This window comes from Dermacentor albipictus, chromosome 10 (assembly GCF_038994185.2).
Source record: "Dermacentor albipictus isolate Rhodes 1998 colony chromosome 10, USDA_Dalb.pri_finalv2, whole genome shotgun sequence".
Classification (NCBI taxonomy): domain Eukaryota; kingdom Metazoa; phylum Arthropoda; class Arachnida; order Ixodida; family Ixodidae; genus Dermacentor; species Dermacentor albipictus.
In genome coordinates this window covers 9,437,326-9,462,221 of record NC_091830.1, presented here as the reverse complement: position 1 = coordinate 9,462,221, position 24,896 = coordinate 9,437,326, and the positions used below count along the sequence as shown (strand labels likewise).

The 24,896-nt window shown below is 40.8% G+C and overlaps 1 protein-coding gene across 2 annotated transcripts in view; it reads right to left on the bottom strand.

Annotated features, from left to right (window-relative positions):
* Positions 1-878: 878 nt before the first annotated feature.
* Positions 879-24,896, bottom strand: part of Klp98A (kinesin-like protein 98A) — a 63,490-nt gene continuing 39,472 nt past the window's right edge. For both annotated transcript variants that reach the window (XM_065454659.2, XM_065454660.2), the window contains 10 exons: positions 22,834-23,458; positions 20,553-20,671; positions 16,239-16,375; positions 14,667-14,844; positions 13,878-14,020; positions 13,310-13,387; positions 12,066-12,117; positions 10,710-10,838; positions 10,090-10,182; positions 879-7,811 (listed from right to left, as the gene is read on the bottom strand). In XM_065454659.2, the coding sequence (XP_065310731.2) occupies positions 7,575-7,811; positions 10,090-10,182; positions 10,710-10,838; positions 12,066-12,117; positions 13,310-13,387; positions 13,878-14,020; positions 14,667-14,844; positions 16,239-16,375; positions 20,553-20,671; positions 22,834-23,458 (1,791 nt within the window). In that variant the 3' untranslated portion in view covers positions 879-7,574. The remainder of the gene's footprint in view (positions 7,812-10,089; positions 10,183-10,709; positions 10,839-12,065; positions 12,118-13,309; positions 13,388-13,877; positions 14,021-14,666; positions 14,845-16,238; positions 16,376-20,552; positions 20,672-22,833; positions 23,459-24,896) is intronic.

The following is a 24,896-nucleotide window of genomic DNA, read 5'->3' as shown; positions in this document are numbered from 1 at the left end:
TGATGACGAAAACTTCTCAATGCATGCTTTTATGTGCTTATTTCATGTGACATGACATGACAAGAACTTTATTTCGAGTTCTTAGGAACTGAGATCTAGGGGAGCCTTCGGCTTGCCAAAATAAAGTTGGTGGCTCTGCCCCGATGTGATTGGGATGCGAATAGGACAATACTATCAGGCTTTCAACAACAGCGGTGAGAAGTGAATTATAGTTAGTGGGTGAGGCAAATTTTTGTTGTTGTATTTACTCTTTCAATCTATTTTTCAGAAATAGCTGCAGAAAAATCAGTTTCCCCAATTGCTTCTGCATGGTTGAAGAAATACAGTAGGACCAACCTCATTGCTCTGTCTAACCTAGCATGATAAGGTTGGTTTTGAGCCTCGTAGAAGCTACTGATGGCCTGTTTAGTAAAATCTGAAAATCTAACAATTTTGATAATTTTTTCAGAACATAGATAAATTTAGAAACAAATGAGATAATCAAAAATGAACTTTATATTTGAAGCAAGCACTTAAAGTTGCACATGCTGAGTTTTGAGCACCCTAAGTTGAATAACTAAGATATTAAAAAAATTTAGTCAGATTGTTCTGTTATTCATCTCTGCACATATGCTACTGTTTTTTTTTCTGTTACTTTGATAATTTGTTAGTTCGTCTTCCGCTTTTGCGAATTTCAGGGCTTAAACAATGTTGCATTTGCTGATGTATTCATTTGATGTTGCTGAATATTTTTTCATTGTGATGACCTGTATTTTAACCCCCCTACGATAATGCAGTGCAGGCAATGTAGGTATTCTGAATAAATGTATAAATAAATAACACTCCCTCTAGATCTGAATTTTTAACACCAGAAGTTTAAGTGAAGCAGACACACATCATAACAGTGAAGGAACATTTATTGGCCATCCTGTAAAGGAACAGCCAACAGAAATGCATTTGTGATAAGAAAATTGGCTCAGATCATAAAAGAACACCACACACAATTTGCATGTAGCCTTGACCATAAAAAAACCTGGTGTGTGTGTATTGAGCAACCTGCAGAGTGCAAGCCTGGTGTGTACATACTATCGTTGTTGAAATGCTGGAATAGTGGACGCAGATGGGAACAGCTACGATGATTGTGGCCTCTCGTGATACTTCGTTTAACATGTTAGAGAAGTTTGCGCATAGCACAGATCTCCTTGCCGATAAGATCATGAGCCAAGCATACTTTATGAAGTTTACACTGATTCCAAGCCCTTTCCCATTGTCAAACTGGGAGAGAAGCTTTGCACACCTTGCTTGGGAACAGCCATAAAATTTCCTACAAATTTTACTAAGGGGAGCTCTGGTACTGTGATCCTCAGTTGCCATGGGAATGGTAGGTGGCAAATGAATTTGTCTAATCATGCATACTTTTCTAAAGGCATTAAAGAAGGCAATATGCATAACCACCACGAATTGTTGCATTCATAACGTAACGTCTTATTGAAAATGATCAATTTCCCAAGTCACAAAGCTGTTTGAAGCCAGAAGGACGAAGTTTAGTAAAATGCATGTACTAAACATTTTTATGCTGGCTGAACCACCATGCTTCCAGCTCTTGTAGACGCTAGCTCCAGATTTATTTCTAGTAATTGTTGCAGTAAACTATAGAAACAGCACCACAAAATGCCACAATTAAATGCCATTTATATCTGTGCCACTGGTTTTATGGCGATACGTTAACAAGCACGTCAGGCCAAAGCTTAGTTTGACACAAGGCAAGCTATGTGCACGCCATTGCTAGTGAGAAGGCAAACAACTTGCATTTTTCCCTTGTGCAGGAGAACACGTTGATGGCTATGTGCATATTGCACAATGACATATGTCGCCATTTCCTATATGCTTGTAACCTGCCCTAGTTTTAATCTCCTTTATTTGTATTGTGAGCAGCTTTCGTTGCCCTAAATACTCTCGAATGAACTTGTCAACACATACTGCAAGTAAAATACCTATTAATGCATGTGACTAACAAAATCTCTAAAGCTAGTGGCAGTGCCACACTCTACATCTGCAACTTTCAGAAGAGCACGAAATTCTAAAAATATTGTAATTTTATAATCCCACATCTTGAGACACTTCGTTTAAGCATCACTAAAATTGCTCTTAAACATTTTTAGGATCGCCTAAGATGCGGTAATAAGGCACATTCCTTTGATCAGACAAAACTGGCAGGCATGCTGTGTATATAACATTGGCACCATGAACAACACCTGAACTGCATAAGCTTTGCGTGCACATAAATGTCAAGTACAATGCCAGGACTTGCGAGGACTTGGATACCCCATGAGTATGGTACTGTTTGGACAAGCCACAGGAAATCAGGTAGTACATACATCAGATGACGCTACAGCAAATGCTACACCATTATTGCACGATGTAGTGGTGAAATTTTGGTGTCTTATCTGCAGGTATACCTCATTCATTACTCTGTTTGAAACAGAAAAAAATTTTTCCTTCATTTACAAGAACATCTGCAAGTCATGGGCCACGTTTTTGTTTACATGAGAAAGCAATGTTGCACTATCACTATCTGCACCAAGCACGCTTTTGCAAAGTAAGCACAGTAGGTAATGCAATACAATTTAGTTCAATTGAGCTTCCTTTAATTCATTATAGTTTAATCCAAGCCAAACAACTTAGTCTGTAGCTACAGGGATCCTACAGCCAAAAATTTTTATAACGGCTAAAAAAGCAAGTCAAAGCCAATGTCATCAAAGGCCAGCTGCAACAAGTGTTCACTTTGGCTGCATTGGTTACAAGTGTGTGGTGCATTTTATTGAAGGAATTTTGGCAAAGCTGCAGTACTGGCAATTGTCCAATTTTCTTATTAGCCACTAGTAAATAACACCCAAGCCCATCACGCATGCACCTGGTGGTTAGCAGGTACGACGCAGATCACAGAACATGGCCTCAGAGATTTTCAACATGCTGCTGGCGTCGCCCAATCTTGGTGGTCATGCCAAGGGTCCACTCTGGTTCTCAACAAAGCAATTTTGTGTCACTTCTGGTGAGTGGTAATGGCTAATGGCAGCACTGTTTCTTTATTTTTAAAGATATCAAGAATGCCGTATTTTTGCTAGCTTTCTGCGACGCATTTCCTTGTATTTCAAACATAAAATTTTGCACACTGCCTGAAACAAGAATTTTTATGAGGTCCCAATTTTTCTTGGAGTTGGCCTTCAAACTTATGCCAAAAAAGTTGCAAGAAATCAATACACAACAGCCATTATATGCATAACCAATGACAGAACTAAACACTTCAAACCTCCAAAAAGCTTCTGTAACTTTGTATGGCAAAAACGTAGTGTACAATGTGTGTACAGTGTAGTGGTTGTGTCTTGATGTGCAGACAAAATAGGCTCCATAAAAAAAAAACATTCGTAACACACACACACAAAAAAGTAAAAGGCCCTTCCATATATTGCAGTGACAAAAGCTTATCAATCAAGGAAGCTCCAAAATTTCTAGTTAAAGTTAGCTACAGAAAGTTTCTGAAAGGAAGGCGATTGAAAACAGGCCTCTTGAGAAATAAGCAACGCAATATCTTTAGCGTCAAGGTAGGTGCGATGTAAAGTGCTATGAAGCAACAACTATGCCGATTCACTTCTGACAAATGCCAAAACCTCAACAATGTCTAACGACTCAACAAAAAACAAAAAATTCTTGAAATACTGTTCATGGGCACCAATGCTGTGCTAAGAGCACACAATGAGTAGCCACTTGGTTAAAACATGTTGGTGGGCTAGTTGGTTTGAATCCATGATAGAATGCGTAAGCACAACTGAATGAGGACGTAGAAAGAAACATACACACACAGAGACAGCGCTGTCTCTATGAGTGTTTCTTTCTACATCCTCGTTCAGTCATGCTTACACATATAATCATGAGTAGCCACAGTTTATTGCAGCAGAAATGGAAGCCATTTGGACCAGTTATAGCATTTTCTACAGCCCAGCCAAATGTAGAAACATGAGAACTGAGCTTTGCACCAGTTCAGCTCAGAACGCTGAGGCGTGAAATTTGTCAGGTACGACATCTGAACATATCTGCACAGCAAGCAATACAAGTGTGTTGTAACATATTAAGCTCTAAACAGTCTAATACACAAAACTACCAACACTAGAAACATGTATGTGTGAAAACATTAGCAAACAATGTGCATCAATCAAACACTTTAAGTGATTATAAACAAAAACAAGCCATAGTTTTCATTACAGCTCTAAGTACAAATTTAACAAAGTTACAGATTCCCCCTCAAAGTCAATTTTACATGTTACAAGGGCTGAACGTTCACAAATAGTGGCAACTGGTCAAATACAGTTACTTAATAAACAGTCAAACAGCCGTAGAGTCCCACAAGATAAGCAATAGTTTGCTAGCAGCTGAAGCTAGGTGGGAACATATTTTCGGCAATAAAGATCTTGCGTAGTTGTTAAATGAAGGCCTTCCCTATTTTCACATGTGCGCACTCACAAGAACAACAACAAAAAAATGGTGTCTTCTCAATATAAATACAAACAAAATGCACGCTGCACACACATTATACACGAATTCACACAGACATAGCACAAGGAAAAGGCATCACCAATAACACTTCAAACAAAACACATTGTTTACAAAATGCTGGAATGAGCAGATTTTTGTGCGCTTGCCTCTCAAAAGGAGGCCGATCACTGTTCAGTGTTGTTTTTCACCCATCAATGTGGGAATGGCGCCCCTCTTAGTGTTGACAAAGCACAGTTCAATGACCAAGTAAACGACTGAGCAAATGTCCACAAGAATGTTCCAGAAGAATGTTTTGCAAGAACGGCCCTAAATTGCGGCATGCAAGCAAGCGTCCCATACTAATGAAAAGCCTCAGCAGGCATGTCTGTGGCATGCAGCAAATGGCAGCAAATGCATGATAAAATTCACACCAACCACAACATAAACATATTAGTGTGCCAGTCGCACTCAAGCAACCAAACGTTACAATGCACCTAACGTGCTGTGACAGGACTGGTGTCAGATAAGCTGCATGAAGACTTTTCTTTAACTTCCTTTAAAAAAAGAAGAGAGAGAGAGAGAGAGAGAGATAAAGCAAGCCTCCTCACTGCATTAGATTTTAGACTGGGTTTCTGCAAAGTCCGCACTAAAGTTTTGACTATACATTGTAAACTTCAGTGCCATTTCCACTGCCTACCTTCAGCACCTGAAGGTAAGCAGTGGAACGGCCCTAAATTGTAGCATGCAAGCAGGCATCTCATACTCCTGAAAAGCCTCAGCAGGCACATTTGTGGCACGCAGCAAACTAGCAACTATGTATCTCAGTGTGGTCTCATAAAAGTGTGAGCTCACCACTCGGTGACGATACAAATCTTGCAAAAGCTATGAAGTAGCTGGTGAAGTGTATTCAATAAAACAAAAATGACTAAAACTGGCCTGGCATAACCACCTTGCACTTAGATACAATAGGGTATGCTATTCTATACTACAACTGTAAAACCAAATATATGCGAAAGAATTTCAGTTGGTTTGAGCTAATGCAAATTGCCTCACGCTCCATATTTTTAACATCCACGTTGAAGAACCTGCAGAATTTGTATAGATGAAAGTATGAGATGAATATCTTGATGGTGCTGAATCGTTTCTCCTATGTAAGATGAGCAGGTGCTTGTATGCCAGTAATATGGAGAAGTGAGAAAAACCTAAACATTATCATAACCATTGCCAAGGTCTATACAATGTACGAGATCAGGACTCACCAGGAAATGTGTTGCGAGCTGCTATATGACAGCAGTGGACGTGTACTGCACTCCTCGGTGATTATGAGCTTTCAACCATCGTTTTCTGCTGCTAGTGAACCTAGGACTTAAATAAAACTCGCATGCTATAGAGTATATAACTACTTAAAGGAATTCTTGTGCGCACCAGATGTATTTGTGCTGATGTGTTCCCACAATATAAAGTGGAGTTGGAGTAAATAAGAAAAGTTGATGATGCATTCAAAAGCATAGACAAATGCAAAAGACAAGGAACAACGTAGTATACAATATATCTCAACGGAAGCGGAGAAACAAAAACTAGATAGAAAACTGTACAAGAGCGTTGCAACAAGCCCGACTCATTCATAATAAAACTAAAAAAAAGCACGCCTCACATTATGCTTTCATGCAAAACAGTATACGCTCTCCAAAAGTTAAAAATACCTATACAAATAGGAAAACGTAGGCATCCCCATCGAAGCTAGAAGGAAGAACAGTCAGACTTCCAGCATGCTCCGAAATGGTTTAAAAACACCTAGAATAGTTGCAGGTATGAGTCAGACTCGATAGTTGGGTGCATCATAAATAAGCTTGGATTCATGCTGCTACTACCTCGTGGCCAAAGCTAAATAACACTTTGAAACAAAAACTTTGCAATGACTTGTTTGTACTCGTGTAAGCAGGAGAACCCTTACATGGTGTACGACGACTTGCTGTAGGTTAGTTGCCAGATCCTGCATTTGATAAAGGTTGTGGCAGCAGCCAACTTCACTACTTAATTCCACCTACAGCCTTCTCCAACGAGACGGATGTGCAAGTAAAAACTGCCTTGTACTTTTTGTGGCATGCACAAATGCATTTTTGGGGCAGTTAATACCAGCCTCCTCTTGCAAAGCGGCACCAATATACCAGTGATGCTACAGTAACAGGCACTACTATTTGAAAGCAAACACAGGAGAGGTACAATTCTCCAGGGCTACCACAAGCAAAAGCACCATGACCAATGCTTCACAAAAGCCGATGTAATAAAGCTGCTGATAAAAGAGGGTGCACTAGATTATACTTTGTCAAATGAGTATGTGAAAGAAAAGCTTGGCTCTTGGAAACACTTGGCTCTTGGTGGCCGGTACTCGGCCACCAGGAAGGCCTCCTGACATTACCTCTCGCTGCACTTGCATAGGGTTGCCTCAAAGCAGACAGCATTCAGGAACAGTCGCGAATGTACAGAGTTGGGTGTAAACACACCCCCACTCATCGCACACTGGTTTTTCAACACAGCAGAAATGTGACCAACCAATGCAGCTGGTCAAATGGCACAGGCATGTTGTCAGTATAACCATCTATTTCATGGTTAGCCTTGGCTACGCTGAAAGCTCGCTGTTCAGTCTGTTCATGCAGCACCCTTTTAACATACGACTCCAGTGTGTGAACTTACGACATAACTTTGGCCTCGGCGAAAGAATGCTTGTAACCGGCAAACTCAATGAAACACCACTGTCTGGCTTGGAGGCCAAATTTCATGCAAACACAGTAGTCCAACAACTTGGGAACGACCTATGCAATATCACAATGACGAACCACAAGCGTGTGTGCTTTGCTAGAAAAAATTATGCCAGCAGTGGTTAAAAACTGCCCTATTTGCACATTCTTGCCTGTCAACCTCCTTTGCCCACAAACCACATGAGAAGGCTCGTGATCGCGAATTCAAAATCACATTGCAAGGCATAGTGCAATTGATACCGCTGCATGAAACAGGCGGCGCACTGAGTGAAAAGTGTCTCCGAAGCTATGCAAACATCATGGCCTTCAGCCGGTGCTGTGCTTGCTTGTCTCGAAACATCCTTTCCGGAAGAATGGTGCAAACTCCCACATGTGCTGTTTGCAGAGGCCCTGCACTGTTCGGTGCAGGGGACAGGACAGGTCACGACGGCACTTGTTGATGAGCTCAATCAGGTAAACCTCCAGCAGCTTGCGCCGTTCTTCCACCAGTCGCTGTGACTTGTTCCCAAAGAGCAGCTTTGGGGGGAAGTATGGCAGCATCACCTGCCACAGAATTGGAACAAAGCGGCAATTTGAAAACTAAAAGATCAAGGGGAATTGCACTGGATTACGTGGAGGAGGCCACAGCAAATAAATTATTTTGTTTTCCACTAGTCGATATGAAATCACAATTACATTGTAAGGTTTCACATCCCAAAGCAACCCATGGACTATGAGGACTCCGGTTTAATTTCAACCACCTGGGACTCTTTAACGGGCATTTAAATTTATATAAAGTATGTTCTGGATTATAGTTTATGGACTATACAAGTTTGAAAGTTGAAATTTCTTGGGGTGCGGACTACACATGATTCTATTTCTTAAGATTAGAGGCGCACTTGAAGATAACAAAGCCAGACTGCCCCTGTGAACTATTCCTGTGCTAAATCACATAGCAATGCTAGCTCCACCATGGTCGTCGCTGCAGACAAGCAATATTTCCAGCTCAATCAGGCAGCCTGGGATATTGTTAGGAGTGTATGATGAAATAAATGCCACAACGTATGAAACCGTGACAATATGCAAGCAATATGATTGCAATATGCTTCCCGGAGTTGTTCAAGATCAGTGTAATGGACCGTGCACAATGATCTAACTATTCTGAAGGCGATCAAGACATTGAGGAGCCGTTTGTTGAATCCAACATGCTTGACTTGTTTTGTTCTGGCAGTCGCGATGAGAGTGATCTTGACCTCTTTTAGTACCGAGTCCGCTATACAGTCTAATAAAGGACCCAAGCTTTTACTGGTGGACAACGACATGTTTACTTACCTACCTTTTACTGGTTGCAGACAAGCTAAAATACCTTATTTCTCCCAAAGTTCAACCCTGCGGACTATACAGCAGGCACAGACTATCTAAGAAAAACTTTTTATCTTAAGTGCAAATTGGCTCCTGCGGACTATACACAGAGTACAGACCATAGTCCAAAAAATATGCTACACGAGCGTTCTTGCACTCTGCCCTCGTTGGAATTCAGCCACCATGGCTAGGAATTGAACCCATGACTTCAAGCTCAGTAGCGGCATACCATAGCCGCTGGGACATTTGAGCAAGTCAATATGAAATGGATGTGAATTTTTCAGTGTTTGTTTTGTATCAACTTTTTCTAGGTGGATTTTTAATGGCAAGGTTTAGAATGCATAACCTAAACACGCAATAAGACACCGTTTGAGTGCGAAGGCGTCTGCTTCAATTTGGAGCGGAGCATCTCTGCCTTCCTCTGGCAGATTTGGATTGGTGAAACTGAAGTGCAATGCAAGCACTCAATTGGACTGTGCTCTGATATCACAAATGTAATGAATACAGGTAGTTCTTTCGGGGTAACCAGTGGAATTCAGCATAAGCAAGAGGAATGGCAGCGATGCCTCCATGGAGCTGAATATGAACAATATAAGACATGTTCCATTGGCAGTGCTCCTTGTTAATGAGCTGTCACTGTTTCGTGAATCAGTAGCTTCAACCTCACCTTAGCATTTACGCATTCCTACCTTGGCTTCTTGGCGTTGAGGTAATAACCTTGCTAGCTCAGGCCAACCACTATGCGTATCTTCTTGAATCTTGATCATACTGCCCAACAATGCCACATTGCACCAATTAGCATACCAAGAGGTGGTCAGCAACGAACTGAGGTTATCGCCTTTGGTACTAAACAGTACAACCACAGGAGAGGGAGAGAGAAAAAAACTTTGTGAAATGTCCTATCTGGGGTCAACCACAGGAGAAGTACAGAGATGAGAGGCACACAATGACTTCCAACGACGATTTATTTAGAAAAACAGCCCACTTCTAAATGCCAGTTGTATGTCAATTTCCAAAGCTTACACAAGAATGCAGCCTTTTTGTTTCATGAGTGCCAAGTCAGTGATTGGCTAACACTGTAAGCAATGCATTATTTATGAGATTGGAATCTAGCAATTTTCACTGAATTTGGTTTTTGAATAGTACACCAGCAGTAAATTCCACGAAGTTGCAGGGCATGCAGTGGCACTGAATGAAAGGTTAAATGAATAAGTGCAGGTTTCTTGGTGGCTAATTACAAGGGGCCTTGAGAAAAATACAAAAGTTACATCCTCACAAAATTCCAGCCACTTATACAGTATTTATCAATGATGGGTGGCTTGCTTAACATACTAGTACTAAGCACAAGTGTGAAAGACAACTGAGAAGGTGCTCCCCTCATTCCTCGTACTACACTAATCAGTGCAAATTGTCAAAAACCAATGGCACTGAAGTTGCTGCAAGGAGAAGAACCACGGCCTTCTTTCTCATGAGGTCTCACCTTCTGTCCATACTTTAACTTCATGTAGTCATGGAGCTCTCGAAACCGCTTGTATCGCCGATACAAGGTCCAGCTGTCATCCATGACTACCACCTGGAAAAGAAACAAGCACACAGTGACAGAAAAAAAAAAGTCAGACGATAAAGTTTTATGTCTCTCAGCTTTTATGTCTAAGATTCTATAGCAGGGAAAGGGGGGTAGGGGAGGGGGTTGCCCCAGACTAGTTTTGACCCCCAGGTTTCTTTAAACAATCACCAATGCTTGACATACGAAGATTTCTGCACTGCAGCCTGTCACTATGCGGCCCCTGACAGTTAGACAAAAGGCTCTTGCTGAAATTAATTCCCATCTCCTTAATCTTTATGATGCTGTATAAAGGAGATAAAGCCATGAGAACATGAAAGGACTGAATAGGAAACATGACAGAATCTTCCATGAAACATTTAACAGCAATGAAAAGCCTGATAAAAGCTAAAGTGAGGGTGCTTAACCAAAGACAGACAGAGTAAAATGAATCTGTGCCAGCAGGCATGTGTATGCACCTGAAACAAGCACCACACTAATGTACCAGCTGCTTCAAGTGGGAAGAGCCAAAGTCATTTTTGAAGAGCAATTTTTACCTTGACTTCATACTCGATGTGAGCGTTGGATCCACTTCCTCGCAACGTGTAGGATGGAATGGATATCCTGATGGGGCACTCCTCTGTGCCTCGCTCGAATGACAGGTAGGGGTGCGTTGGGAGAATGGGCTGCAAGGAGGCAGATGAGGTTGCCAGATGTTATAAGCCTAATCTTGTTTCAGCCTAATAGACTCTTAAGGGCAGTTGCATAACACCACTGTTGCAACCTCGGGCTTAACTTTGATATTAGGCATAATTTTCACAGGGATTAGTGCTAAATGAAGGGGGCAAGTGAGCCATACAAGCGCACACAGAGTGCACTCAGTATCAGCGCACAAGTAGTCAGCACTTGTGTGTTACCTAGACGAGGGTCCCAAAGTATCATTACTTAGGGACCCTCGTCTGTATAATACATTTATGTACCTATGTTTTGCATATGAATAAACTTCAACTTCAACCTTTATCTTGTGTCCTTGTTCGGTGCACGCAAGCTGCAGTATCATAATAATGATCAGTGTAAATTCTGATTCGTCCTGTAGCACTGTTTCCTGTACACAGGATGCTTAACCAACTCACTCAAATTCTGACTTTAGTGTTGATTATCAAGGAACTGTGCTGTGAAGAGACATGAGCAAAGATCATACACAACTGTGACAAAAGATCATCACTTTGTGCATTTCCCTCTGCCTGATAATTTTTTGTCCTATTACTAGAATTACTTACAGAATTCATGCTATGCCATATCACATGTTGCAATCTAACAGGCAACTAGCCCAGGGCACTTTTCTAATGTGCATGTTCAAACACTTTGTCCATTCAGCATCTACATAGTTTGCAAAAGTACAAAAAGGTTGAACAACATCTGTGCTTCGAGAAATATCTACCCTTGTGACTTTTTGCTGATCCCATGGCAACTATACAGATACTTCTCATAAGAAAACGGGAAACATTTCTATCCATGCATTTATAATCAACAACAACATGATTACAAAAACGGCGCCGAATAAAACAAACACACGAAGAAGGGAACACGAGACAGCACGTAGGCGCTGTCTCGTGTTCCCTTCTTCGTGTGTTTGTTTTATTCGGCGCCGTTTTTGTAATCATGCTTAACCAGCTAGCCCACCAACACATGCTCAACAACAACAGTTCCACGTTGCCTCTAACAAAGAGTGCACAAGACACGGCCCAAACTTTTGAAGCCACATGGGAAAGAGTGCAAAGAACTTGCATTGAAGTGATTGTTGAACAATTTCAAATTAAGGCAGAAAGTGCATTCAAATCGAGGATACCTATTACCTGCTCCCTTAACAAAGAAAAAACATGCACAAACACATACACAAACACAAAACTCACCAAAGATCGAGATGTGATGTTTTGTCTCCTTCCAGGAAGAGTGGAAGAATTGCTGTTAGTGAAAAGCAAACACCAATTATCAATAAAGAAAACTTCAAATGAGCACGTAAACCATTATTCTGTGCTTTGCGATATCAAATCACTTAAAATCCAATGTTATCCACCAACGAGTCTATCGAAAAGTAATTATGCATCAGGACTAGAATGGTATTGCATTTATAAAACAGGTACCGTAGACTTCTGCTGATTTCATTCCGGTTAATTCAATTTCTTAGTTAATAGTCCTGACCTCTGGTCAGGACTATTATAGTTTATTGGACAATATTGGACAATATCGGACAATATAAGGACAATATCATTTATTGCACATCTGTATAGAGCCCCATGAACTTCTGTGGCCACAAGACATGCTTCAATCCTTCTATCCTATAATAGAAAGTCTGTTTGGTCTACCAAGTGGCTGCTAGTGTAAGGTTTCTTTCATGCAGTGACAAATTTTGCTTCTGACAAAAACCAATGAATATGTGCGACAGTTGAACCTCTGTAAATAAGTAAAATCAACGAAAAATAGCTTTTGTTATATATATAGACAATCATTATAAGCATACACATTGATACTGAATAAATAAGAAGAGAGAGGTATCTATTAGGAGAGAAAAGCTGAGAGGTTGGCCTGAATCAATGTTCTGACCTGCTACTCGGCAGGATAAACAAGAAGAAATCACAATTAAATTTATGCTAAAGAAAAGAAAGTGTTACACCTAAGAATTTGCCAGCGGCTTGTCATGCTGATGCATGGAACACAAATGTGAATAATGCTCAATTAAAAATGCACTTTGCATAGCCATAAACGTGCAACCATGTGGTTGGTGTCACCACACAGGATCAGAGCACTGGCTTGATGACCACGAACCAGCCAACCAAAGACACAAGCCAAAATGTGCACACAGTTCAGAATGTTTCATTTTAACTTGCTTTTGCTGAATATATGACATTTAGAGAACACACTTCCAGCTACGAGTGACAAAAGATTTGTTTAGCTGTAACCAATACTGCCTCAGATCTAGCTTTTTTGGTTTTATTGTAGCAGTAAAAACAGCAAGATATAGCATGACCAATGGAATTTTATATTCACTTTGTTACACCAGATAATCCCCTATACCCATGTTCATTATATCAAGGTCTGACAGTATATGCATGGCAAAACAATGACAACCTCTGAAAAGGAAAGGATCAGGACATACCCATCACAGGGCAGTGGATACAGGCCCGAGTTATGTCTCTTCAGGTCTTCTGCCTTTTCCTTAATGAGCTCCAGTAATCTGAAAGAGAATGTGTTCTCCATAAGTGGCATGTAGTACTATACAGTATGCTTTAGGAACTGCGCATTGCATTGTTCTTTGTATGTGATACAAAATAATTATTTGGGAGGTACAAAGCTAGTTTGACCAAGGATGTGTAATTATGTGTAATAAGTTGGCACTACAAATGAATATTTTCTGAAAAAAAGAACAAGAAAAAAAAAATGAACAGCATCCTGCTAACAACTGGAATTTATTTTTTCAAAAGCTTTCACCTAGTGGAATCCCACAGAAATGACTTGGCAACTAAAATTTATGTGTACAAAGTACCCAATATGTGCACACAGAATTTTTTTGTCGCCAACTTCCATCATTAACTACGACAACTATGTCTTGCCATCAGCTGCTGATCTCACATGTTTGATGGCTGACTACATCCCTCTGCGACATCCAGTCAAGTGCCCATAAATGAAGCGATAACGGCAATGATATCGGGATCCCATTCACTCACTCCTCCTGATGCTTGAATTCCATCTCCCTGAGCTGCTTCAGGCAGACATTGTCAGCTTCTCCCCGCTCAGAATCAAAGGCTTTCCGTCGTTCCTCAAGCTCCTTCTCAATGACCAAGTACTTTTCCTCGAGACCAGATAGATCCTGAAACAATAATAATAAAAAATAAAGTTAACATCAACCCCAACTTCATTTGCTTTGATTTGCTCCCAGCTGCCAGTCCTGGTCGGCAATATTTTTTTTCCCTGTGTGCCTCACGGCCATGATGAAGCGTTGGTACACAAAACTTGCATGTTATTATTATTAGATGGTGGCTCACATTATGCAAAAAAGAGGTGAGGCGTGCAGACAGGACACAAGAGTAGAAAGTGGACAACACGAACGCCGACTATCAACTAAAGGAAGCACTGAGGCGAAAAAAGAAAGAATGGGTAGACCAGCACATGTACTCGACTGACACGTGGCGATACTATTCCCGAGCTTGCGCAGATGAGTTTTGTGTCTTCTTTCTTTTTTCACCTCAGTGCTCCTTTCAGTTGATAGTCGGCGTTCATGTTGTTCACTTCTCTACTCTTGTGTCCTGTCTGCATGTCTTACCTCTTTTTTGCATAATGAATCCTTACCCACTAGCTCAGCTTTCTGTCTTTCTAAGGTGGCTCACAATTAACATGAGAAGCACCTCATATTTGCACCTCATTCTATATGCACAATCTAATATTATTTTTCTTTTTGGAGCCACAATTGGTCGATGACAACAGCAGCAGGACCTCACGCGCCCAGCCCTACTCACCCAGCTACTGTGATGCAATTTGTTGGATATGGGAGAAGACGTCAGAGGTCCGAGGTTGTCGGAGCACGACAGAAGATAGCTTTCGTTGTGTGCAGGGGATGACAGCTGGCTGCCATTGCCAAGAGCATCAATCAGCGGGTCATTACCATTGCTGAACTTGGACAGCTCTTCTTCAACTCTGCAACAGTGCATTTCTCATCTATATACATGGCCTGTTAAATGGTTCACGAGGTACAAGCAGCCATGCGGATGAAAAAAACAGCAAGTCACAACAACAATGCTTTGGGCAACCCTTAGAGCTGCTGCTGTAATTTTGCATGTGTAACAGACACTGAGAGCTCAAGGGAAAAAACAAAAATTGACACAAACTTTGACACCTCTGATATGCTGAAGTCATTACTGTGCAAAGCAAACTAGGTATAATAGCTTTCGCGTTTTTCATTGCAATGCAGGTGAAGTGCACATCCTCACTGCTACTCTGAGTGGCCATGTTTCACTTACATGGGGTTTATACTTTAATTTTTGAAGAGATGTAAAAATTGTTCTGCTTTTTAACTGTATAATTTTGTGCAGACCTTTCTTATTCTTAAGTGAGGGTTGTAAATGGCATGTGAACTATGCATAGCAATTGGCTATATGTGTGAAGATACCCATTCTTTTTCTTCTTTGTGTGTCTTGCATGTTGTCCTCTTTACGTTGAAAAGTAATGCCACACAAATATATGTATATGTAGGCCAAACTCGTGAGTGAGAATTCCTAGCCTTGAGTCCAACCCTGCAATCATGACAGCTTTACAACTATTGTATGCAAGTTATTTATTTTATTTGTTATTATCTGTCTGATTGACAGAATCCAGGCAGGAGTGGGCATTACAGAGCAAAGTTGAGTTGTACACTTCCAAGAGAGGAAAAAAGATATTCAAGGTTCAGCACCATCAGTAAATGTTGTGGAGATTCTAACAAGGTAGGCTCAGTGAAAAACCAGCATGAGATTAATAGGGTCACTAGGTTGAAAATTATAAAATTTATTGAAAAAAATAAGCACATCGTCTTCCGGCATTGCAACTAAAAACATGAATATTAAAAACCAACACAAGAAAACACCATTGTGCCACAAACCTTTCAGTCTTTCCCCTGTGCTGATGGAGCTGCTTTAATATCGGTGTTGCATGCGTTGTGGGAATATACAGGAAAAATTTACATTGCACGCCACACTGCACTCACAAGAATATATTGAAATTTACGCAGCAGGCCAGCGCTGACCTTAAAAAAGCGACTATCATCATCAGCCTATTTTTATGTGCACTGCGGGATGAAGGCCTCTTCCCAGCATCTTCAATTACCCATTCGCGCCAGCTTGTGGCATCTTAAGTCTGCATATTCCCCAATTTCATCATGCCACCTAACCCAGCCATCCCCGGCTGCACTTCCCTTCCCTTGGCACCCATTCTCTATTTATCATTACATGGCTTACCCAACGCCACTTCTTCCTCTTTATCCCAACTAGAATATTGACAACACCTGTTTGCTCTTCAAGTCATTATGCGTAAGTGATGAAAGCTCAGTGACTGACCGCTGTCGCTTGTTCTTCAACGTGCTCAGTATGTCTTCTTCCTGCTGTGCCAGAAATGCCATCTTGTCATCGAGGCTGTTCAGCGATGTCTTGAGCTCTTTCTGTTCCGTGTCAGCATCCACTTTGCGATCTTGCACCTGCATATTACCGAGTTGTCGGCATATTTGTGAAAACTTTCAATTCACTTTGTTGGAGGCTTATGGAGCATGGCCAATCATATAAAATAACCAAGAACAAGAATGAAAAAGAATATGCATTTTACATCATAAAGTGTGAAAATGGAACACAAGAACAGAGACACACAAGAACACACACATGTGCTTCCAAACAGGTGTTTTTTAGAATCAGGTGTTTTTGAAGATTAAACAGAGGAAGAAACAAAGACAGACAGAAGGAATGTACACACACCCCAGAGTGCTGTGGTGAGATTGCACAAGGACCTCGTTTTTTGTGCTCTCATGATTAGCCGAAACTGTGCTTTCGTCAGAGGTCTTCAACATGGCAAGGTAGGAGTGCCAATTGAACAACGCCTGCTCAGTGACGTAGGAGGCAAAGCAAACATTCAGAAAGTGATGCTTGCTTGATTTTGCCCCTATGGTGCGTTTATTCTTATTGTCTTTCCTGTGCTATTTTGCCCTTAAAGCCACATTGAGCCAACCAGCCCAGCATTGCATGCTTGCTTTTTAAGAAATCAAAAAGACACACTTGCAAGACAGGGAACAGCACTGGTGCTCACAAAAAACCAACACGTTTTGGAAGCAGTAAGGAAACAGTGTTTGGTTTGCAAATGCAAAGCAAAAATGCCTACAGGGGTTTAACCCCTTAACTGACGATGACGAGGTAACTTGTGAATGTTCCGCAATTTTTTCACGTAAGTATATGTGCGGTTTATTGCAATTTTGACAAATAAATAATACATACTGGCTTTTGCTTTTTTCTTCAACAAGATCAGTAAAAATACAGCGAGCATTCCTGGTATCAAAATGTTTGGAAAAAATTAACGTAAAACATACAGGTCTAAAATTAATTCCACACTTTTAAGAATATTTTGAAATTTGTCATGGCGGTTAAGGGTTTAAAAACTAAACTCAGCTGGCTTTTTCTTTAAGAGAGGTAAAGAACTTGTCATATAAGCCTTTCAAGCAACCTATTCTTGTTCTTTGTTAGGTTAAAAGATGTGTCACTAATACAATTTCGGCCCCACTGCCAGATGATATGAGTGCTGGCAATGTCTTGTCTGCATCTTTTTATTGCACTTTCTGAATTTCTTATAGGCCCTGCAACACTTTCTGAGCACGGTAAATAAATCATAATAGATGCGAGACAATGCTTCCGTGAACAACTGAGCCCGATATAACTAATTTCTACGCAGCAGGGAACGTAGAATGTTGCTGTAAAGATTGATCATGCTTCTTAGAGCTTTGTCAAACCCCCGCCATTGAAACTGCACATGACAATGCCATGAAGTCCTCATGCAACTATTTGCTAGATGAGCAAAAACGTATTGAGCAATACTAGCTATACCAAGGCCACAAAAGTGTCTGCAATGGTAACGATGTTTGTGATACCTTATGTATTAAAAAATTGTGAAATACCCCTGTGCTCAAAGTGTCGACATAAGAATTCAGTTGTGTTTCTGGTAGAGGTGTGCGAACATTTGAAATATCTGGTATTATATTTTTAATATTCGCATTCGAGTCGAAAACTTTTGAATATTCAACTGGATATGAATATTTGAAACCTATGGAATATATTGCTGGCTGTGCAGGAGCAAACATGGTTCTTAGCGTTTATTTCTGTCTAATCTAAGAAAGTGTGTCTGATCTTGTGCTGAATTTTGCAATAATTTCATGCTGCTGGCGAAATTTTGCCTGTAAAACATGCTTACCCCTAGATGCCTAAGCTTTGCAAAAGAGCCACCTCTCAGCAACAAGGGGGCACGGGTTCGTGAACAGCGAGGGTGCACTTATTTGCAGGTTCCACCCCCAATCCTGAGCTTATTGCTTGACGGAAAATGTGATGAGTGACGACTGGTACAGGGTCAATGCCTCCGAGTTTACGGGAAATTGATGAGGTATAATAAGGCACAGGTTGGCAAAAACATACTAGCAGAAATTTTTCAATTTTCCAAAGCTAACATGAGCCAAATATACAATCTTTTAGTATACCGGCTTACAAGTTTAACTTCTATACTAATAACAACGTAATTGCAATGTTCCAACATGTTAAAGTAAACCAACTTGCTAATAAATGCATGTGCATATCATTATTCTATATTCGATACAATATTCAATGCTAAGTATTCGTATTCAATTCGTACTAGAAAATTTTGATATTCGCACACCCCTAGTCTCCGGTAATCGGTGGCCGTCATCTGCTCGAGTTTTGCCGGTGCCTCTGCAGCGCAATATCATGGCGTTGCTGAACTTTTGCTGACAACTACCATATGAACTCTATGTCAACTTAACTGCAAGCTGAGGGACAGCCTCTGAGCTTAGCACGCCAAAACCAAAAGTAAAGGCGTCTACGTGCACGGCCAAAACTAATTTTAAACTGCGTGACACCATGATGTTCAGCGGGCAGAGTGCTACAGGTACCACCCTGCCCCGACATAGCCTCCACAGTACAAGTCGTTGAAGAAGGAGTGGAAGCACCACGGAGGGGATAAAGAGCGATCTATGTTCGCTAATACCTCCGCCTCTACTGAACACATTCAAATACTTTTTGCTGCAAAATATAGTTGTGTTTCTGGTAGAGGTGTGCAAATATTTGAAAATTTCGAATATTATCAGGTATTATGTTTTTAATATTTGCATTCGAGTCGAAAACTTTCGAATATTCGACTCGATCTATGTTCTATAGCCTCCACAGTACATGTCGTTGAAGAAGGATTGGAAGCACCGCAGAGGTAATAAAGAGCGATCTAAGTTTGCTAAAACCTCCGCCTCTACGGAACGCATTCAAATACTTTCTGCTGCAAAATATTACTAACATTTTTATTTAGCGTGAAGTGCTTTTTCACAACTTTGATAAAAAGCGTTTCAGTGTCCCTTTAATTACAACAAAGCAAAATGCCCAATGGCATGGAATTCAAAGCACCTTCATGCTTATAGCTATTTTTTGTCGCTACATCTTCACAAAAGTTACTAGCTTGAGTTCCCCGTTTAATTTTCAATGTAGTATTTTATCCTTAATGATAGGCAACTACTGGTGGCACCATGATGATGCCAGAATCTATAATGTAGGTGCCACATGAAGTTGAAAAATATTTTCCAATTGTCTCTTGTGTTTTATATTCTTGCTTGCAAAGCCCCTGCTCATGGTATGACTGACTTGTCCACAAAGTCTAGATACTGGACAAAAAACCATTCAAAAAGGACTGTCCGAGCCAAGCAATAGCTTCCCGGTAGATCTGCCAAATATTCTGATGGGGACAGTTATTGGATTGCTCCATTAGTTAATGCCAGGGAGCATGTTGGTGGTGCGATGCTGCAATGCCTCAAGGATCAGCCCACTTTACAAGCCACATCAAAATCCTTGCAAAGAAGCCTATTGTGCAGTGTTATCAGGATCGGTCTACCAAGTCACCACCTTTGATTACAATGCTTCCAGGGTCTGCTAAGTTTACTGGGCCAGACAGCTATCCCCACAAAACAGGTGTGAAGAGCCAAAGAAAGCTTTGCTTTAAATGTAACCTACTTGGTCCACAAAATGTGGATCCTGACTCAGCTTATACAGCACAACCCTTTTGATGGATTCCGAGTTATAGCACCTTTCTTTCTTCCGCTGTACAATCATTGAATAGAATGCACTACTTGAGTATGTTTTTGCAAGACAATGTGAAAGTGGTTTTGAATATGTACTGCAGTCACTCTTGTAGTGGCACTTATGATGTCATGATCTAGTCATTCACTGAGTCATTCATTTTTATGTCATGTATGTCATACCCTGCTGGTTATGGCATCTCAAATATATTAGCTGTCGTTACTTGGACTTATAAATGTTTCTGTTAACAGTGTGAATTTGATGTGGTGCTTTGTTTTTTTTTTTACACTTTTGTTCACCTGCAAATAAATAAATAAATAAATAAAGACAAGTCTTTCCCAAATGCTACATCACATTTGCATGATTCCGGTGCGAAGACAATATGATCCTGGGTTCCTTGGTATTGTGCTCTATCAGCTCTTAACATGCGTCTTTTTATGTTCCCGTGCATATTGTGTCAATGAGGGTTCTATTGCAGGAAGGCTGCAAACAGTGCTACATAGCCATTATCCTCCTTGAATGCATATAACTGTAAGAGCAAGTAATAACCTTCTGGAGCTGCTGTTCCAGGTTTTCTTTCTCGGTGTGACAGTGTGACAGTTTGCTGTCACACTGGTTCACAGAACTCTCGATGTCGGCGACGTCTTGTTCCTTTTCTGATATGCAACCTAAAAAGAAGGAAAAACGTATATATAGGAGCGAGAACATCATGAATGTTTCAGTGAAGAGTTTAAGCAACTTAGAAGGACTGTTCGATTAAGTGGCAATTCTTTTCAGCTACATATTAGTTGTGCTGGTACATATAGAAAAATGTGTGATTTGGTCATACATCATTAGTAGTCTTGGCATGATTCATCGTGGTGTTGAGGTCTTGTAGCTAACATGCTTGCAAGGCATACTGTGAAAGGAAGTTGAATCCCGAGGCTAGGGCAGGCTTCCATTACCTCTTCACCTTGTCGCTGATATCAGCACTACACATAATACCAACAGTGTTCCTGTTTCAGCCAATATCTTTCCTGTAACACAGGAGGTTGTGCCTGCATTGGCAGTGAACTTACATTTATGCCTACACCAATTTACACTGCAGAAGGATGCTTAAAAATTGTTCTAGTAAAAATTTTCCCACTAATTTTAAAGGGATGATATTCATCTAAGACAGAATTAATATGAAGAGTGTTTATAAAGTTCCTGTTATTGGTACCACAAATTTGAAACAGGTGTACACAATAGGCATCAAAATGAGTGCAAGTGTCTAGTTTTATCAGAATATAAAGATTGTGTTCTTATAGTATCATGAAACACCGCTAGGACACCAAAACAAAAATGGCTGGCAGCAGTGTGCGGTGACTATCACCACAAACCACCACCAGCTTGACATGAATCTCCGACATTGAGCCCGTTCGAATGGCGAAAGCAGATCACTGCTCGTGCTTCAACCAACATTTCCAATGGACACTGCCATTTTTGGTTTGATGCCCTAAAGGTGTTCCAAAGTGCTAAACAGAACAAAATTTTTATATTCTGCTAAAACTAGAGAGCTGTGTGCTCATTTTGATGTCTATTGTATACGCCTGTTCAATACTTATGGCACAAATAATACAAACGTTATGGACGCCCCTTGGCCTTGGTGCAGGTTTCCAAAATTTAGCTACCTTGGCTATTGTTGAAAGTGTCAAATAATGAGCAGCAGCATGTCTGTATGTTTTCATTGGCAGCTTTTGTCAACACTGCATGATGGTACCCCACTGTACAGAGGCATGTAACTGAGAATTTTTTCTAATGAGAGCTATGCGAGTGGCTGCATGATTTGGTCCGGAACATTACAATAAAGAGTGGCAGCATGTGTTTTTACGTCCACATGCAACAGCCCAGCGAAGGATGTTGTCATGCCTCAATGGAAAAGTCCATAAGCACATCAAGTCTCTCAAGCACGTCGTTTAATTGCAGTGTCTACTAATGAACATTTCACGTCACCCACAAGTACATGCTACATTCCAAGCCACCTGTAACATATCACCTGTCAGCTGAACACTAAGCTGCAAAGTTTTCTGTTCAAAAGTATGTTGCAAAACATTTTGTGGCCCATCATTGCGTGAAAAAATAAATGTTCGTTCCTTTGGATGTAGAAAGCCACAACACACTCTAGACCCTGGGAATGATTGTGGTACATCTAGTGAACGCGTTTAACAAAGCAAATAGAAAACAACCTTGAGAGAAAAAAAAGCAAGTGAAACATTTTCAGCTCTTGATCTTATTCAGCTAGCTACAATAATTTCACCAACTTGCTCCCATTTAATCAACAATACACAAAAGCATCTATGTGCACTGCTCACGCACTGTCGTTTCCCGCACTGCTCACCTTCCTAGAATGTAAAAAAAAAAGTAAAAAACATAAGACATTTTTTTGTGCTGGTTTGCTCATAATGAAGCACAATGCACAAAATAAATGACAGTTAAGAAAAGCATAAGGAGACAGGACAAAGCACATTTCACCTTGTCTTGCTTCTGTGTGTATTGTGCTTGCCTTCATGCATAAAAAAAAAAAAGAATTCTAGAGTTTTCTGTGCTAAAACCACAATCTGATCATAAGCCAAGCCACAGTGGGAGATTCCAGATTAATTTTGACCCCCTGGTGTTCTTTAGCATGCATCTAAATCTATTTACACAAGTGTTTTTTCTAATCTTTATTTTTATTAGTTATTATTTTTTTTGCCTCCATCTAATGTGGCCGTCACGGCCGGGCCTGAACCTGCGACCAAGCTCAGCAGTGCAATGTCATAGTTACTAAGCTAATGGAGCCATAGCTCTGCTGTCAAATCAAACAACCAACCTTCCAGCTTGTCCAGGTCCTCAACCATGGACTCGAGCAATGGAAGCAGCGAGTCCAGTGTGTCGAGGTTATGCCGCCAGCCAACTTCCACGTCCTCTTCTTTCCTGCCCAGTGCCTGCTCCTCTTCCTGAAGTTTGCGCACTTCTTCACCCACGAAAGCAAGCCTTCCCTTCACAAGAGTGCTCACTTCCTCGCTGTCTGACTCATCCGACGAGAGTTTGTCCGCGCCGCCACCCTTTTCATTGGAGGACGCTTCTCCAGAAGTTCTTCTGCCATGGCCTTTCCTTTCACGGCCTTCCCGGTCACCTGAGCCATCTTCATCTGGTGATGCTTCATCGGCAAAGCTCTGCAACAACTTCTGCTTCTCTGCCAAGGCTTCGATTTGCCCAGCGATGCTTTGCCGCTCTTCGTGGATCTCGGCCAGTTGGGCATGTTTCTTGTCGGCAAGCTGCTGACGGATGCTCTCGACGATGTTCTCCAAATCACCGGTGTTCTTGGGAAGGGGAAGGTCATCGCGGGCGCCGGAGATAAGCGACAGGAGGGAGCGCCAGTTCTCTGAAGCTTGGGTAGTCGAAAGTACGAGCTCGTCCTTCAGAAGATGTATCTCATCCTGTAGGAGATTCGTCTGTGTGATAGGCAAAAAAACAGAGAGCCCATAGTGGTTTGTTAACTTCTGGCCAACTGTTAGAATATCGCAATATATCGATTTTGAGCTCCTAAATAAGAACAGAATCCTTAAGTGAGAAGTGAAAGACAGATTGTAACATCAGGTGGAATTGTTGAACAAGAACAGGCTTCCTTGTCCCCATCTTGCTCTTAGAAAACAACACTCTACACCTGGAATTTCCAACGAAGCTGGACAATTTGAGAATTTTTGACTGTAACAGAGCTTTGCTCAGAAATTAAGATGAAGAATATTGTATACTGTCCATTTCTTTAGTTCATGCACTTTCTCTCACAATTACATCACTCTGCAAGGGGGCTTAAAAAGTTTCCCAAAAATTCAAGTTTTCTTTTTTGCGTGTTTTCTACATCGATAGACCACCTGGCTTCATGGTGTGTGGCACTCGGAAACAAAGGAAGCACTACTAATCTAATAAGTAATGAAGCTGCAGAGTACCATTAACACTTTCGTTATTGCATTAAAAAATGCAAAAGCAATGTTTAGTTTTGAAGGAGGACTTGTGCTTGAGGTACACAAGAATACAGTCTTTGCAAGAGCACATTTACTTATTACCTATTTATTCACTTTATTAACTTATTACCTAATTATGTACATTAATCAACTAGCTTTTCCTGATATTGTTTCTTATACTGTTTGTTTTCTTTTTTGCCACTCAAATGTATTCTTCAATTGATTGACATATGTATGCACTCACTCCTGCAATATCTTGCTATGCAAGATGGTAGTATATTTAAATAAATAAATAAATAAATAAAGATTATGTTGGTCATGTTATTCACAGGTGAAGCAACCTTAACCTCATCATCTTGAATGAACTTGCCATTTTATACACCACAATGAAGTCTAAACTCGCTTTGCGCACCATTATTGATTTACAATACAGTGCACTTATCCGAAATTTTATAAGGCGAAATGTGCTGCTAAATGCCCTGCTGCTACTCATAACAGGGCATGATGTAGCAGCATAACAGATGACTGGGCGGGCCACAGCAAGTGGCAAAGTGTGATGTCCTGCTCCAATGTGACTGCTTCAAGTCTTGACACAACACACCTCACGAGAAACAAAACAAAAATTGGCTCACAGAAAAGCTTTTGTAGTAAATTACTGTATACAATTGGGTAAGGACTGCACTCGTGTAACATCTCCATTCATATCTTGACAATACAAAATTTACTATACGTACAATGTGAACTGATAAGTGTAACTGCAGCTTGTTTTCTTTGTTTCCGAGTGTGTGGACTGTGGACTATGGTGTCATTTGGCATTGCTCTGAAATGCTTTCAAGTCGCAGGCACATCTGAGATTCTGTTGCCGAGATGAGCCTCAGTAGCGACCACAGTGACGCTGTTAAACACTACAGAGGCAACCGGTGTGTGA